Source organism: Chaetodon trifascialis, chromosome 6, assembly GCF_039877785.1.
Source record: "Chaetodon trifascialis isolate fChaTrf1 chromosome 6, fChaTrf1.hap1, whole genome shotgun sequence".
NCBI classification, from domain to species: Eukaryota; Metazoa; Chordata; class Actinopteri; order Chaetodontiformes; family Chaetodontidae; genus Chaetodon; species Chaetodon trifascialis.
The window spans coordinates 15,570,368-15,584,797 of record NC_092061.1 but is presented as its reverse complement, the minus strand read 5'-3'; the positions used below and the strand labels follow the sequence as shown (position 1 = coordinate 15,584,797).

General features: G+C 41.4%; 2 protein-coding genes across 4 annotated transcripts; both read right to left on the bottom strand.

Moving 5' to 3' along the window:
• Nucleotides 1-555: 555 nt before the first annotated feature.
• On the bottom strand, nt 556-2,969 carry LOC139332170 (epigen-like). Its single transcript, XM_070963902.1, has 5 exons — nt 2,926-2,969; nt 1,828-2,021; nt 1,304-1,424; nt 991-1,149; nt 556-604 (listed from the first exon to the last, which is right to left on the bottom strand). Exons 1-5 carry the CDS (start codon nt 2,967-2,969, stop codon nt 556-558), a joined length of 567 nt encoding a protein of 188 aa, XP_070820003.1.
• On the bottom strand, nt 2,602-14,057 carry LOC139333085 (bifunctional methylenetetrahydrofolate dehydrogenase/cyclohydrolase 2, mitochondrial-like). 3 transcript variants are annotated; one of them, XM_070965350.1, is made up of 8 exons: nt 13,903-14,057; nt 12,457-12,641; nt 12,118-12,240; nt 11,601-11,753; nt 9,093-9,200; nt 6,660-6,752; nt 4,280-4,405; nt 2,602-3,908 (listed from the first exon to the last, which is right to left on the bottom strand). In XM_070965350.1, exons 1-8 carry the CDS (start codon nt 14,043-14,045, stop codon nt 3,793-3,795), a joined length of 1,047 nt encoding a protein of 348 aa, XP_070821451.1. In that variant the 5' UTR covers nt 14,046-14,057; the 3' UTR covers nt 2,602-3,792. The 3 variants fall into 3 exon arrangements, with proteins under 3 accessions (XP_070821451.1, XP_070821453.1, XP_070821452.1); XM_070965352.1 differs by lacking the exon at nt 13,903-14,057 and adding an exon at nt 13,666-13,796 and having other exon boundaries at nt 3,425-3,908; XM_070965351.1 differs by having other exon boundaries at nt 3,843-3,923; nt 13,903-14,055.
• Nucleotides 14,058-14,430: the final 373 nt, after the last annotated feature.

Below are 14,430 nucleotides of genomic sequence, written 5' to 3'. Positions count from 1 at the left end.
GCTGCTGCAGAGAGATGTGGTTTAATCATCTGGACAATCCTCCCTAATCATAGGCCACCTGTGATATTCCTTTAAAGACTTAACAGTTACTGATTTTTAGAATTTAAAGTAAGAATATTTCAGGTCTGGTTTGTTAAATACAACACATTCATACTAACATCTTCTCAAGTCATAAGTGGTGTTTGTGTGTGTGTTTATTCACCTTTCACCCACAGGAAGTCAAACAACACTTTTTTTTTTTCATAAATTTATTACAAAAACTTCAATAAATTAATTACTATTTATAATAAATAGTCATGTTTGTTTTCCCCCATTCTTGAAAGGACAATGAGGCGATAAATATCAGATCCTCCACCAGGTCTGACATGTTTTAATTAACTTAATCCTCTTAATTGCTAGGTAACCATCGTCAGTACTGTGGATTTTACAGTACAATGAAATGTGATTGTTGATGTTTTTCCAGAGATTCATTGATGAAGATGAAGATGAAGATGATGATGATGATGATGATGATGATGATGATGATGATGATGATGATGAACAGTGAGTCGGAGGTCACGCTGACTCTGGTGCAAATTTGATCAGTTTTGCTGATTTTATACACCTGCAAAAGAAAAACCGTCAGAATTAGAATTCTTAACACCTAACTGCCTGTAAATACACCAATGCTACTAATTTGAAATTAACTTTTTTTATATAATTCACTCAAAGTGTAAACTTGAACAACTGTAAACCACAAGACTGAAAAAAGACACACTGAAAATGTGTCATTTTGCTTGATGGTGTGAAGAAATCCCAGATAAATATGCAATGACTTTATGAGGAATATGTTGAAAATCAATTAGATCATTTCCTTAATAGTGGAAAGTTTCATCTCAGATGTTTTGATGCTTTAATTCTATGACACTGTATTTCACAAAATATCCCAAATGCCCCTGTTCCTTCAAACAAACCCAGCATCGTATGGAGCTATGATATGCAGATCCTCACCTCTTGTAGACAAAACAGCAAGTGATGGCAGCGAGGACAAGGATGAACATGGCGACACCAAAACCGATGGCGATGAGCTGCTCCACCTCAGGCTTAGTGCGAGTGTTGTCAGTGACATCGAAGAACAGACAGCGATGCCCCTTGTACGGGGGTGTGCAGCTGCAGACCAGACAGGGAAATATGTGAGTGCATTCATAAGGTGAACACGAACCAACATGTAGATGTGAAGCAGTGTTTTTACTGATCACAACTAAAACACACGAGCAACCCACAGGCTGGGCCTAAACATGCGTGTGTGTGAGATAACACTTACTTGCAAAACGGTTTGTTAGTGTCTTGGGGGTAAATGCACGTTCCACCGTTTTCACAGTAGTTTGCATATTCGCTTCCACAGGATCTGTGTGAGCGCAGAACCCGAACTTCCTCCACGCTGCCTGCAGAGAGGAAGAGCGAGGGTAGCTTCAGCCATCACGTTTTAACACCAGTGATAATGAATGAATTTATTGACTAATTAATTAGTTCATTAGTTGTTGTTTTTTGTTTTTTTTTCTTTAAGATCATTATATTTTTCATTCATCAGATGCTTTTGATCTTAAATTTCTTCCTTGTGACAGGAGGGCGGACCCATACTGCTGCCAATTAGTTATCATTAGATGGATTCATTGATCAGTTGATGATTGATTGGCACAGTCGAGCCCCAATAGGGATGAGTCCCCCCACAGATTTCAATGCACCTCCAAACAACAGATAAAAATACTATTTTTTTTTACTTTAGGGCTCCATAGTTTTTCACTCAATCAGTGATAAAACACTTTTTGACACACTGAAGACACGTACTGTTGATGAGCTCTGTGGTCAGAACTGAGTTTGACAGAGCAGGAGTCGGTGTGGTCTGCAGGTCGTCAGTCATGGCGGTCTGTCCTACTGTGGTCACGAGAAGCAGCACTGCCACTGCTGAGAGGAGGGTTGCAAAACATGGAGGAAATAACAGAACATGTGAATGTAGATGATTATTATTGTCAACAGTATTACTACAATCAAGGAGTGGATTCCAACAAATTTCAACAAAGTCCAACTCTGGCTTCTCCTGAAACTGAACTCATTTCAAATCTGACACCACAGAGTAAAGCAGAAACTTACCTTTCTCCAGGTACGTCTGTCTCTGTCTAAACATCTTGCCTTTGTCTGGTGTCCTCAGCTCAACTCCTTCTGCCTGGCAGCCCTTTGCTGAGCTATATACTGACTGTCAACCACTGAAAAGATTTCAACAGCCAATCAATGAACCGAAGATTGAAAAAATGAGAAGCATTTCCTTCCAAAAATCCATTTGCATCATTTCCTTTATTTGCCCCAGCTCCCTGCATGCACAGGCAAAGTCGAAAAGGTTGATGATGGTGGTGGGGGCACATTGTTACCCAGAAGCTCTTTCAGCGAGTTTTCCTCTTTGAAAGTCTCTGAACCCACGCAAGCGCCTGGCAGATTGATAGTTTCACTCAAATACCTCCTTTGCAGCTTTAAGAGGTTGCTTCATTGACGATTAGAGATGTTGTGAAAGCCTCAGTTTCTTCAGAGGGGTGATTACAGAAGTTTTTTTGTTTTGTTTTGTATTTTCATGGCTGCCTTTACCTTTACGTATGCCAAGAGGGGACTGATTTATAGCAGTTTTACTGGATGGCAGCCAAAGTTAAGATTGGCCTCCAGTTGATACCTAACAATCGTTTTATAGCAACCTCAGTCCCACTTTGAAAGGCATCCTTTATAAAGCATGAGCTGTCATTACAAGCTTTATTAATGGTAAATAAATCACTTATTAATGCTTCATAGATCTGCTAGAAGCCATTAACAGGGATAACTTTTGGTTTTCCAGGCTGTGGCAAGTCTTTGACATTTGCTTTTTTAAGTACTTTGAATGTTCTGTTCTGTCTAAATGTTTACCATCTGAAGTGGTGCAAACACAGCAACAGCTCGCCAAACTCCATACTTAAAGTGTTAAAGCAATTTTTCAAGTGACACACATCTTAAACATGTTATGGTGGCCTGACAAAGCCACTCAACGTCAGGTTAAAAGTTTTTTTAAAGAGAAGTGTCATGATTTAAAGTCATTTGCAGAATGTGTCTCTGATCATAGCATCAAATTATTCTGATGGCTGAAGACAACCTTTGAGAAAACTTCTGCTTCCAGCGCTTTCAGCACTAAGCTTCCTGGGTCAGACACATTGAGAGAGATGTATTAAGCAGCGTGTTGTGTTGTAACAATGTCTTTTTGATAGCAGAGACATTAAGAGGTGCCCCAGCACTCTAATGGTTAAGGTGCACACTACACGACCGCAGTGTCAGTGGAGCAGTGTTGCATGTCATCGTTGATACAGAGCGTCCAGTGAAAGCGAAATGCCAAAAACGGCATCTGGAAATGAAAAGAAAAGACACAATAGCTCTGGCACAGCATTGTTTTTTTTATTTAATATTCACTTTTCAGTGAATCTGGATGTTCAAAAATGAACCAAAACAACTTCAGTAGAAAAAATATGAATCTAAATTCTCAAAAAGTGAACTCTGAATTAAATAACTTAAATAAATAAATGAACAAATTCACAATATAAGTACATATCAAGTAGGTTTCCCAGCAGGTATGGAGACTTGAGCACGTGGATTTTTAAATAAAAGTGTGTCAAATGCTTGGCGAAGTGTGTGTGCGTGCATGTGTAAACCTAAATTAATTGATGTATGTATGTGTGTGTGTATGCACACGCTGTTTGTCCTGTATATCATTCAGTAAAACCAATAGCTTCATAATGTGTGTGTTTAATGCATCAGTGCGTTTCTGGCAGCAGTCACAGTGTTCTTCATCAGCATGGCAACTGTCATCGGGCCCACACCTCCAGGAACAGGTGTGATGAAAGCTGCCTTCTCCTTCACTCCTACAAGTCAAACAACTGACGTGAGGTTACCACAGCTTGATCATGATTGACAGGTATATGAAGTCTTTGATTTGTGTGGGATATTTGTGTGACATACTGGAAACTGAGCCTGGATCTCAGGAACGTATTTATCTGTCACCGTTAAGTGTGTGTCATTCGAAGTGAGGGTGAATGTTTTCACAGGGACAATCTGACATGATACACCAAGCGTGTAACATGAAACCTCAGGGCTGCCAAATTTAAACATTGGTGTTAATAAAGTAAAAACACTTGCCTGAAATAAATAGTATGTTTTAACTGCTGTTTATGACACTGTTTTACAAAAGCCTTCATTTGTGGAAAAATTCAAAAGAACTTCTTTCATCATTTACCCTCAAAGTCCACATCACCGATGAGCCGCAGTTTCCCTGTTTTTGGGTCCTGGATGCGGTTTATGCCCACGTCAATGACGGCTGCGCCCTCTTTCACCATATCTGCTGTGATCAGCCTGGGAACACCTGTGTCCAGAAACCAAGAAAACAAAACAATTTCACATCGTGGTAAGAGCTTCAGCTACAGCACTGCATGGACACGTCATGGCTGCATTGGGGGCCCCTTGGTGGCTCTGCGTTGTGAACATTATTCCTGGGGAACTCCCTTGTCCCAGCTTTTGTGGAAAATTGATTCAATATATATGTATACGTATATGCGCCTGGTAAGCAAAATATCATCCGGAAAAATTTAGATGTTAAAATTATACCTTGACACAAGACCCTCTCAGAGACAGTGTCTCAAGATCAGATAATAAAACAGGACCCCCTCCTCAGGCCATTCTCATGTCTGTTGATGCTGGGGGGGGGGGGGGGGTCTGGAGGCACCTGGAGGTCTGAGACCGCAAGCTAACAGGTCACTTAGTTTGACCTCGGTTTCATTTTTCAGCAGAATGGACGTTTCCAAACACTCATTTCAAACCTGCATCACTTTGTTGATGGATGGTCTCTCTAAATCCTGCTGCTACAAAAAAAACTCAACTATTTGAGTACTGTCTGGTTGGTTGGTTGAAAGGTATCTGCAGCCACCATGACGCTCTTATCCCAACCACCATACCAATGTAAATAACCCATGTCAGGACAGAGATAAAGCGCCTGCAGGTTCCATTAAGTTATCATATCAAAGTCAGTGAACAGCAAGCAATCTTTTCCTTTCAGCAGAGACGCTCATCTCCTTTTAATCACAGACTCTAATGGAATACTGTGACAATTACCATGTGACCTCAGACAGCACAGCAGAATATGATGACACGTCAGCCGACTGTCTACCAGGAAGGAAACAATTAAACACTGTATGTTTATGGTGACAATCACTCCACTTTGAAGCTGGCTGCCAGAAAGCTGTCAATTTTAATTCCTCAGATTGCTATTGAATCTATTTAACAACAGCACCCAGGAGGTGCTTTTAGTCATAAGGAAACAGCCCATTTATTACAAAGGAAGTCCAACATGGCACCCCCTGAGGCCTATACAGTTACTTAAGAGTATTTCGACAGATACTCCTGCCCTGCATTGATTGATTGTCTCACATTCCAGCTACCACACATCACTGTTGTTCTCCACAAAAGCATTAATCCCTGACCATGGACTAACAGGTAATATACTGAAACTTCACTGTTGATTGTTTAGGTTCAGACAAGATCACTTCAAGTAAGGGCTGGTCAGCACTTTCACAATCTCTCCTCCTGGTTGCATTACCAGGCCACACAGTTCCACCTATGGCAGTTCCAGCATAACGAAATGACCTCCAAACCTGGTTTAAGGAGTGTCCACTTCAGTAGAACCATAAAACGCAGAATTACTTCCCTTAAAATAAAATTTGTTTTATTCAATGGAATAATGCATGAAAATGTGTGGTCCTTTACAAGAAAACATGTCCAGTTAAACAGCATTAGCTAATCCGTTATTAAATCCATTAGTGTGTTATAAACGTCCATTTGATTGTGCAGAGTGATGACGAACTCATGTCTACATTGTAGTTGTGTTTACAATGCAATGGACAACTATAATGGTCCCTGCTGAGCTTCCTGGAAGGCACAGACTGTCTATGAATCCCTGCAAGATGGCAAAAAAAAAAACTGATTAAAAATAATATGCATTGACTGAACTGGCTCCATTCAAAACTGTTTGTCACATTTAAACAGACATGAGCCTGTTAAATGTATAAAAATCAACAGGGATGCACAAAATAATGCTCTATGTTACAGCATGACTGTGATAAACTGGGCAGTGGGCATCGTTGGTCCCAACTGCCAATAACAAAATTAGGAGAAATGACTACCTAATACAAATTCCAGATGATTAATTGATGAACTAATTACTTTCTTAGTCAATCCAAAAAGTTAATCAGTAACTATTTTAATAATCAATTATTTGTTCAATCAGTTTCATCAATGTGACAATGTACCGCTTTTCTTTGCCTCATGTGATGGTAAACTGAATCTTTTTGACTGTTGGTTCAGCAAAATAAGAAATCTGAGGACGTTTCACGGAACAAACAATGATCTGAGAAATGAATCAGCAGATTAATCGGCATTATGAATAATAGTTTCAGCCCTAAAGCTGACTGATATGTGGCAAAGCCCTACGCATGATTCTGTATTATAAATCAATCTGAAAGACTGGTCTCAGTATCAGATATGTCACTTTGGTCGTCAGTTCTGAAACTGTAGAATAATAAACAGACAGGCGTGTGTCTTAATTGTGTCTGGGGTGTAATTACCTGCAGCTGCAATAATGATGTCAGCCAGGCTGGTTAACTCCTTCAGCTGGTCCTTCGGTGTACACCTGTGGGCGATGGTCACCGTGGCATCTCCTGAGAGGAAACAATCAATTCATCCAAATCACAAAAAAAATGGTCATTCTCACCTACCTCAGGATGGATTTATGTGCCAAGGTTTTGAGATTACCACCAAATGAAGTAAAAACTCAAGAAATGATTGTCACTCAGGATAATTATCTAGCAAAAATAACTAGCAAAATTCCATTCACCTTCACTGGACCGAGTTGGCGGCACAAGGTTCAGAAGAGAATATGTCAAAACCATAGCACATAAAATCAACTATCTGCATGGCTCAGTAGCACAAGGGGCAAAACAAAGATTAGAGAAAAGAACATATATTTGTATGTATGCAATTTTTAAATCTATTAATAATGGAAGCCTGTTTACTATTATTGTGTTTATTATGTTACTCATGGGCCTGAAATTCTGCACTATGTGGCGCACTCGACACGTGACCTAGAGAGTAATTACACAATGAGGAGATGCGACATTATGAAAGTAATCCTAATCTTCATCACTTTACGAGTAAGGACGTCTTGCACAGTCATAGCTGAAGTGTGACCAGGAGTACAGATGTGGAGCTGGAAAGAAGCAGGTTGCATAAGGGAGGGCTTGTAGGAAGATAAGAATGAAAGGGAATGAAAGGCAAGTCACAGCATGGCAAACCTCCATGTCACATACCTACTCTGTGTGTGTGTGTGTGTGTGTGCATGAGTTGCAGGGGAGAAGAGAACTGACCCCATAAGGAAAATTAACTAACTTGGATACAAAAACGTTTCCTTTTCAATGATTTGAAGTTCAGTAGAGTGTATTTGCCACAGTTATACCATGTTTTTAGCTTTACCAGCTTTGTAACCTTGTCACCATTAGTGCGGGCACATTCAGAAACTGTCCTACACGGCCTTATCTTTCAAGGAAAAGCAGGGCGTAACAGTCCAGGTTTCCAACAAGCCCAAAATTCTCCTTAAGTGACACATCTGATATAAAATGCAAATAAGGTTTGCGCACATACTTGGTGTGGGACTTTGACAAGAATCCAAGTTCAACATCTTTTAAGATTCTGACATGCTTTTACTTGTTTCGATTCAATACAATGCATTATGGAAAGTCTGAGTTAAAACACGACTGTCAGATATTATCTAAGTAAACTTGGTGTGTTGATAACTGGCTTTGCAAAAAGCAAAATATTCAAATCTGAGGGTAGCTTCAAAGGCACCCTGGCTTCTCTGTGTGTACTTACCAGATTTCACAACGCAAGTAAAAGGTTTTAAAAAAGTAAATGGAAAATTTTTTTGCCTGTGTCACAGAAGTTCTAACTCCTAAAAAGTTTATGGTCCTGAAGGCCCAGAAGCACGCACAATGCTTCTTCAGCAGACTAGTATGCCAAATCTTTGTGTGTCTTCAGACCACGATGGAAATGCAGACCGCAACAGGCTGAAGACACTTTTTAGTTCCTTTGGCTTCTTTCTTACGGGGCATAAAGTTTCAGGTACTTCTGGTGGAAATGTGGCTATGACGATTATGAGAGCAATGCTGCAGGAATGTAAAAATGCAACAAATCTTCAACAGCTGAAATCAGATGTGTTGGTCGTTGACTGTGTTGGTTGCTTCCTGTGAGTCTTCTCTGCACTTCATCCCATATACTCAGAGAGCCACCAACAGTATTTCAGCCTTATATTTACTAAGCAGAATAGGAAAAGGAGTGTTTTTAAATATGTCAAACTTTTGCTTTTGAATCGTTCCTTATAGCAGTTCTTCCAGCATGACAACATGGAACCGTTCCTGACATATGAAAACTTTGAGCAGCTGTACTGAGTCAGTGGCAGCTATTACACACAGATGTAACGTGAGTGAATATTTTGTTTGCACCCAGCTGCTAAAGAGCTGTTTACACCTTTGTGTTGATCTGACCTGCAATACTATGTAATGCTATACTTCTGACAGGTCAAACGCATTGCTTCATCTACACAGCAAATTCCATGCAAGGGCTTTCCAGATCCCCTCCCTTCTTCCGACACCCTTATAAGGACAGTTGATCCGTCTGCCAGCAGGGCACGCTGCCAAAAGTCTTGCCTTGTTCGGCCTTTTCCCTCACGCTCCCTGGTTTTTTTCCTCTTTCAACTCCTCCAGCAGGACATGCATCAGCATTCATTGTTTAATTGACAAGGTGAGGTGTCACTGAAGCATTCATTTACTGGTTCCATCCTGATAAAGGTCTGAACTTCAAATATCTTCCAGGGAATGCCAAGATGGTGCAACATCATGTGCCTACAAAGAGCAGCACTTCAATCATTAAGCAGGGCTGACTCTCCTGCACAGACACAGAAAAACACATTTATTCACTCACACTCACACTTACACACACACACTTACCTCCCGGGCGTTCATGGTTGCGATCAGTGTGCAGCAACATTGCGATGGGCATTCCAACATTTTTGGAGCGACCAGCAACCAGCACATTCTTTCCCACTGTCTCAATACCTGTACAAACACATTTGTCAAAAGTAAATGTGCTGATGAATTTTACCCGACTGACTGTCCTGCTGAGCTGAGACAAAGGAGGACTTGAGCGTGTGAGAAGCAAGCTTGTTCAAAAAACACAAAATACTGACTTAAAAGTCACAGAGAGCCTGTGGCAGTGTTTCACCTTTGACTGATCACATGGGCATGTGGAGGGAGGTTATTCCACCAGCAGCACCACAGCCTGAAACCACAATGTCACACCTGTGACAATTACTACGTCTATTGTCAGCTGACACAAAAGTCTTTCTGTGACTCACTACGTTTACATGCAGTCATTATTCCGGTTATGGTCAATATTCCGGTTTCTGAAACATTCGGAATAACCTGTTTACATGCGTGTGCAAACAGGGGAAATCAACTGGGATATCCCGATCAAAACAGTGACACACGGACAACGTGTCGACGCACGGAGAACGTCATGACGCAATGCGTGTCATTTCAGCTTCTTCTTCCTGTATCCAAAAACAACAACAACAGCAGCAGCCCGGGGCTGGTGCTGACCCAACACCAGTACTTGACACTATTCTGTCTCACTTTCTTCATTAATGGAAGGCGAGAACGTGAAGAAATAGGAAATGGAGCCAGAGCTGTGCCGTCCATATCCATGCTACCTGCACTCAAAAGACCAAGATTCCTTGCGAATAGAACATGCGCAGAACTCAAATTAATGTTCCGTTGGATGGGAATATTCCGACGGCGTATACATGAACAAATATTCGGGTTAGAAAAGGAGTAACCCAGGGGTCATATTCCGGTTTTTCAAAAGGGTCACTGGTGTTTACATGGCCGTGCGCAACCGAGTTATTGTTGATATTCCAGTTATGAAAGGGTTACTTGACTGCATGTAAACGTAGTGATTGATAGTGGGCGGACAGGTGTGTGTATATCAGACTGATATCTCAGTTTGCTGGTAACGTTTGGATTAAACATGAATGTTGTCCAGTCGTTTTGACAATTAAAAATTCAGTTTACAAAACTTTCAATTCAATCTGAATATCTATCTACAATGAACATGTTCACTCAATTTAAAACTCAGACATCCAATTAACCTTAAGCTGCTGTTGAAGATGGAGATGGCGAGGGAACATGTATGTTACAGGCCCTTTATTTAGTCAGGTTTACAGAATTTTAAAGGGGGCATCTAAACTTTTTCTGACAGAATTGTGTAAAATCTTTTCCACTCAGCAGTCTCAGGCCTCTCAGCAACTACCACTCAACTAATCACATCAGCAGTGGATTTGCAGTTGATCTGAGGTTTAGCAGTGCTTGTACATTGACAACAGCGCCCTCCACCAGGTTTGACGAGTAGAGCAACAAAGGAGTTACTTCCCATAGCTGCAAATTTTCTCATATTATGAGTTTGTTTTTTGTTTGTCCACTGCTGACTTCTTTTTCTTAATTTATTTATATTTATTTATTGATTGATTGAAAAAAAAAAACCCTACCTGCTCTTTGAAGGATGATGTGCCTTATTTCAAGTTATTGTCACATCATTCAGAAAGGTTTCTTTCCTACTGGAAATTTTGATATTTTGTAACCCTGAATCTGAAGTGGTTTTGAGTACTACTCTGAGACTAGTTTGTGAAAAAGAGCCACAACACTACACTTTCCTATGTTTTTATTTTTAGGACAGCACATTCAGCACATTCAGTGGTCCAGTGCATTTACACTGTGGCCAGACCTGATGTCCAGCTGAGTAAATTATTATTTGGCGCCATCTAGTGGACTCCACGTGAAAAGACAGCACCACTGCTTCCACAGTTGACCAGCTTTAATGAGTGGAATATAAACTACAGAGCCAAATTACCCTGACAGGATTAAAAAACACAGCTCACACTTTTGGTGGCAATTAATTCATTGCAAATGTAGTACTATTAAGTCATATCTGATTGACAAAAATGTAATTAATAGTACAATAAAGCAGTGTTTCTCAATTCCGGTCCTCGGGCCACACTGCCCTGCATGTTTTAGATGTTTCCCTCCTCCACCACACCTGATTCAAATGATCAGCTCGTCATCAAGCTCTGCAGTGGCCTCATAACGAGCCACTGATTTGAATCAGGTGTGTTGGAACAGGAAACATCTAAAACATGCAGGGCAGTGGGGCCTGAGGACCGGAATTAAGAAACACTGCAACAAAGTAATGGTTAAGACAAAAGTAACAGGTTGCACTAAATATAACCTTGAGAAACACTGATATTCAACTCCATTCAGTTCAAATGCTCTATTGATTGTCTGCAGTGCTGTTAAAAACAGAACAATATAAACACACCATGAAAACCAGAGCACAGTGTTAAAACCTGAGTTAAAAAATCATAAGAGTCATGAGCGATGGAGCTGAAGAGCTTTGTGGTTTACCTGCTCTTTTGATGATCTCCCAGACAGCTGCAGGAGTAGCAGGCACCATAGATCTCTGGTCCAGACACAGCTTACCAATATTCACAATATGGAAGCCATCTACATCCTTCTCTGGAGCAATGGCATTACATACTGCTCGCTCATTGATGTGTTCTAAAAAGGGGAGAGAGCAGGACAGATATGCAATGATATTACAATAAAGCTCAGAGGGATCATTAATGACTAATTGTTGACCACGACATCATACAGTGGGACTCTGTGCTGTTCTAAACTTACAGTGTGTGGATGTTTTAAATATTGCCAGACAAGTTAAAAAATCAAGTGTGAGATGTCAAACTTTTACTGAAATGTACATTTACTTATTTAACTAAAAGCCAGCATTGAAATTATCATGTGGCTTTCACAAATACTTTTCACATTACATAAATGTGATCAGTGCAAACTGAACTGTACAGAGCAGCTGTTTAACTTTGATGTCCGGGAGAAAAACTTGTTCAGCTGTGGCGCTTGTGTTTACCAGGAAGTGGCAGCTGCACCAACAGGCCGCTGACCCTCCAGTCACGGTTCATCTTGTCAATCAGCTCCAGCAACTCCTCCTGGGAGACCGAACTAGGTCGCACCACTGTGTCACTGGAAATACCTGGAGAGCACACACACATCACACACTCCACGTTCAAAATGTTGCCATGCGTGTGTTATATTTTCATTATTACATTAGTTTTACTTATAAAAAAAACATTTGTATCTGTTTGTCCATGCATGCCTAAAATTGTGAAGTGCATTAGGAAGAAATATGTCATTGATCTGTATGATACACATACAGTGTTCAGGAATGCATGCAAAGCCCATATCTGACCCAGGATGCTGGCTGCACGGGTCTTGTTCTTAACATAGGTACGACTGGCTGGATCATCCCCAACTAAGACCACTCCTAAGTGGGGTCTCATGTTGCCCTGAGCTACCAGCTCCTCCACATCACGCTGGATCTCTCTGTGGATCTGACGAGCCAACTCCGTCCCCGAAATCACCACAGCGGTGTGTCTGAAGGGGTAAAAAGGCGAGAATGAGTGCATGTACACAGCACATACCACATCACAGACTGCAAAACAGACAGCTCTAAGATGATAAGAACAGCAAAGCATACTGATGTTCATGTTGGCACCACATCTGTGAAGTTTGACATATCATACTTGATTATGTGAACACAACTGATAATGTACATGCATCTGTCACATCATTATGAATGTCTGCCCCTCTAATTTACAGTAAAAGATGCATAGATATACTAGAATTAGTCATTTGGCAGATGCTTTAATCCAAAGCGATGCACATGTGAACTCACACACTGATGGCACAGCATCAGGGCAGTTTTGGGGTTCAGTATCTTGCCCAAGGATACTTCAGCATGTGGACTGCGGAGGCCAGGGATTGAACCACCGACCTCCTGACAGGTGGAGACCACTCTACCTCCTGAGCTACAGCCACCCTTATATATAGATGCAATGACACTCCTGTCAGTCAGTCAGTGGGTGTACTTGTACGCTTCAACATTCATTTGCAGCTTTTACCCTTTAGCGAGCTGAACAACAGCAGTCATCTAATAATAATACCTGCTTATAGAAGCAAAGCCACTTTTTTTTTGTAAAAGTGTAGGTGTTACAAATTTAAGTGACGACATCTGAGCTATCTATTGTGACTTATATCAAGTACACCTGTGTAAAAATTGCACCTGTGCCAGTGTTGAATGTTTGTATTGAACCGCAGCCGTTGGTTTTCGTGCTGTAACAGAGACTGGCGGTAAGTTACTCAGCAGAGTACAAATCAACCTTATTCTTCTCTTGTCTTCCGAGTGGAATAATGATTTGTGATTTACGGTTTTCGATATTACGGTAGTTAATGAGACCTGTGTGTTAAGAAGCTTAAATCACTGCGGTTTAAGGTCATTATTAGCACGGGAGATTCACGTTAACGGCTCCGTAACTGAAGCTAACCGTCCGCTCCTACTGTTCAGCTACAACCGGCGAAACTGCGGCGAGTTATGTAACATTAATGCTAATACAGACACCTTTACTGACCGCACTGTCCCTTCTATCAGACCCGTAATTGACCTCTCGGCTTAAGGGACGTCCAATAAACCGTCCCTCTCTGCCGTGAACGGTGAAACCTGCTGTCAATCATCATCCGCTGACACGTGACGGCGCACACGCCTTCGCCGGCGCTGAAGCGTAGCTCATCCCTCCGCGAAGTAACACCGAACATCAAAAGAAAATAATGGCGGTGTTTTGAACGCAGTGCTCTTTACCTCGTCGCCGACTGCTGCAGATGTCTCCTCTGACTGTCGCATTTTCTGTGCATCCGCAGTTTGGCCCGGCAGCAGCGATGGTGTAACGTTAACGGGCTACAAATCCTGAAGGAGGAGCGTAGCGGTGAAACAGAGGCCGCCATATTCGTGTATGTGTGCGCGTGTGTGTATGTTGTAGCACGTGTGCACGTCGTGCGCGTGTGCGTGCGCGAGAGGAAAAAAGGAGGGCAGGTCGATGTGTACAATACAGCTGATGAATGATAGGCTGTTCTGGACATGCTGCGCGTGCTGAACATACCTGCGCATGTGAGGAGGGAACATGGTCATAACTGGTCGTTATTCATTGTGTAACTCAAATGAAATGAAGCTGCGTAAGTGCACTACTGTTATGGAAAAAATACAGCACATACGTCCAGTGTTGGAAAGTACATTTTCCCAAGTAGATTTCATTACAGTCAATGTGAAAAACAATAAAGGAATTGAAGTGAAAAGGAAAACTAGAGGCGCTTGGTTGACCCAGCTGTGTCC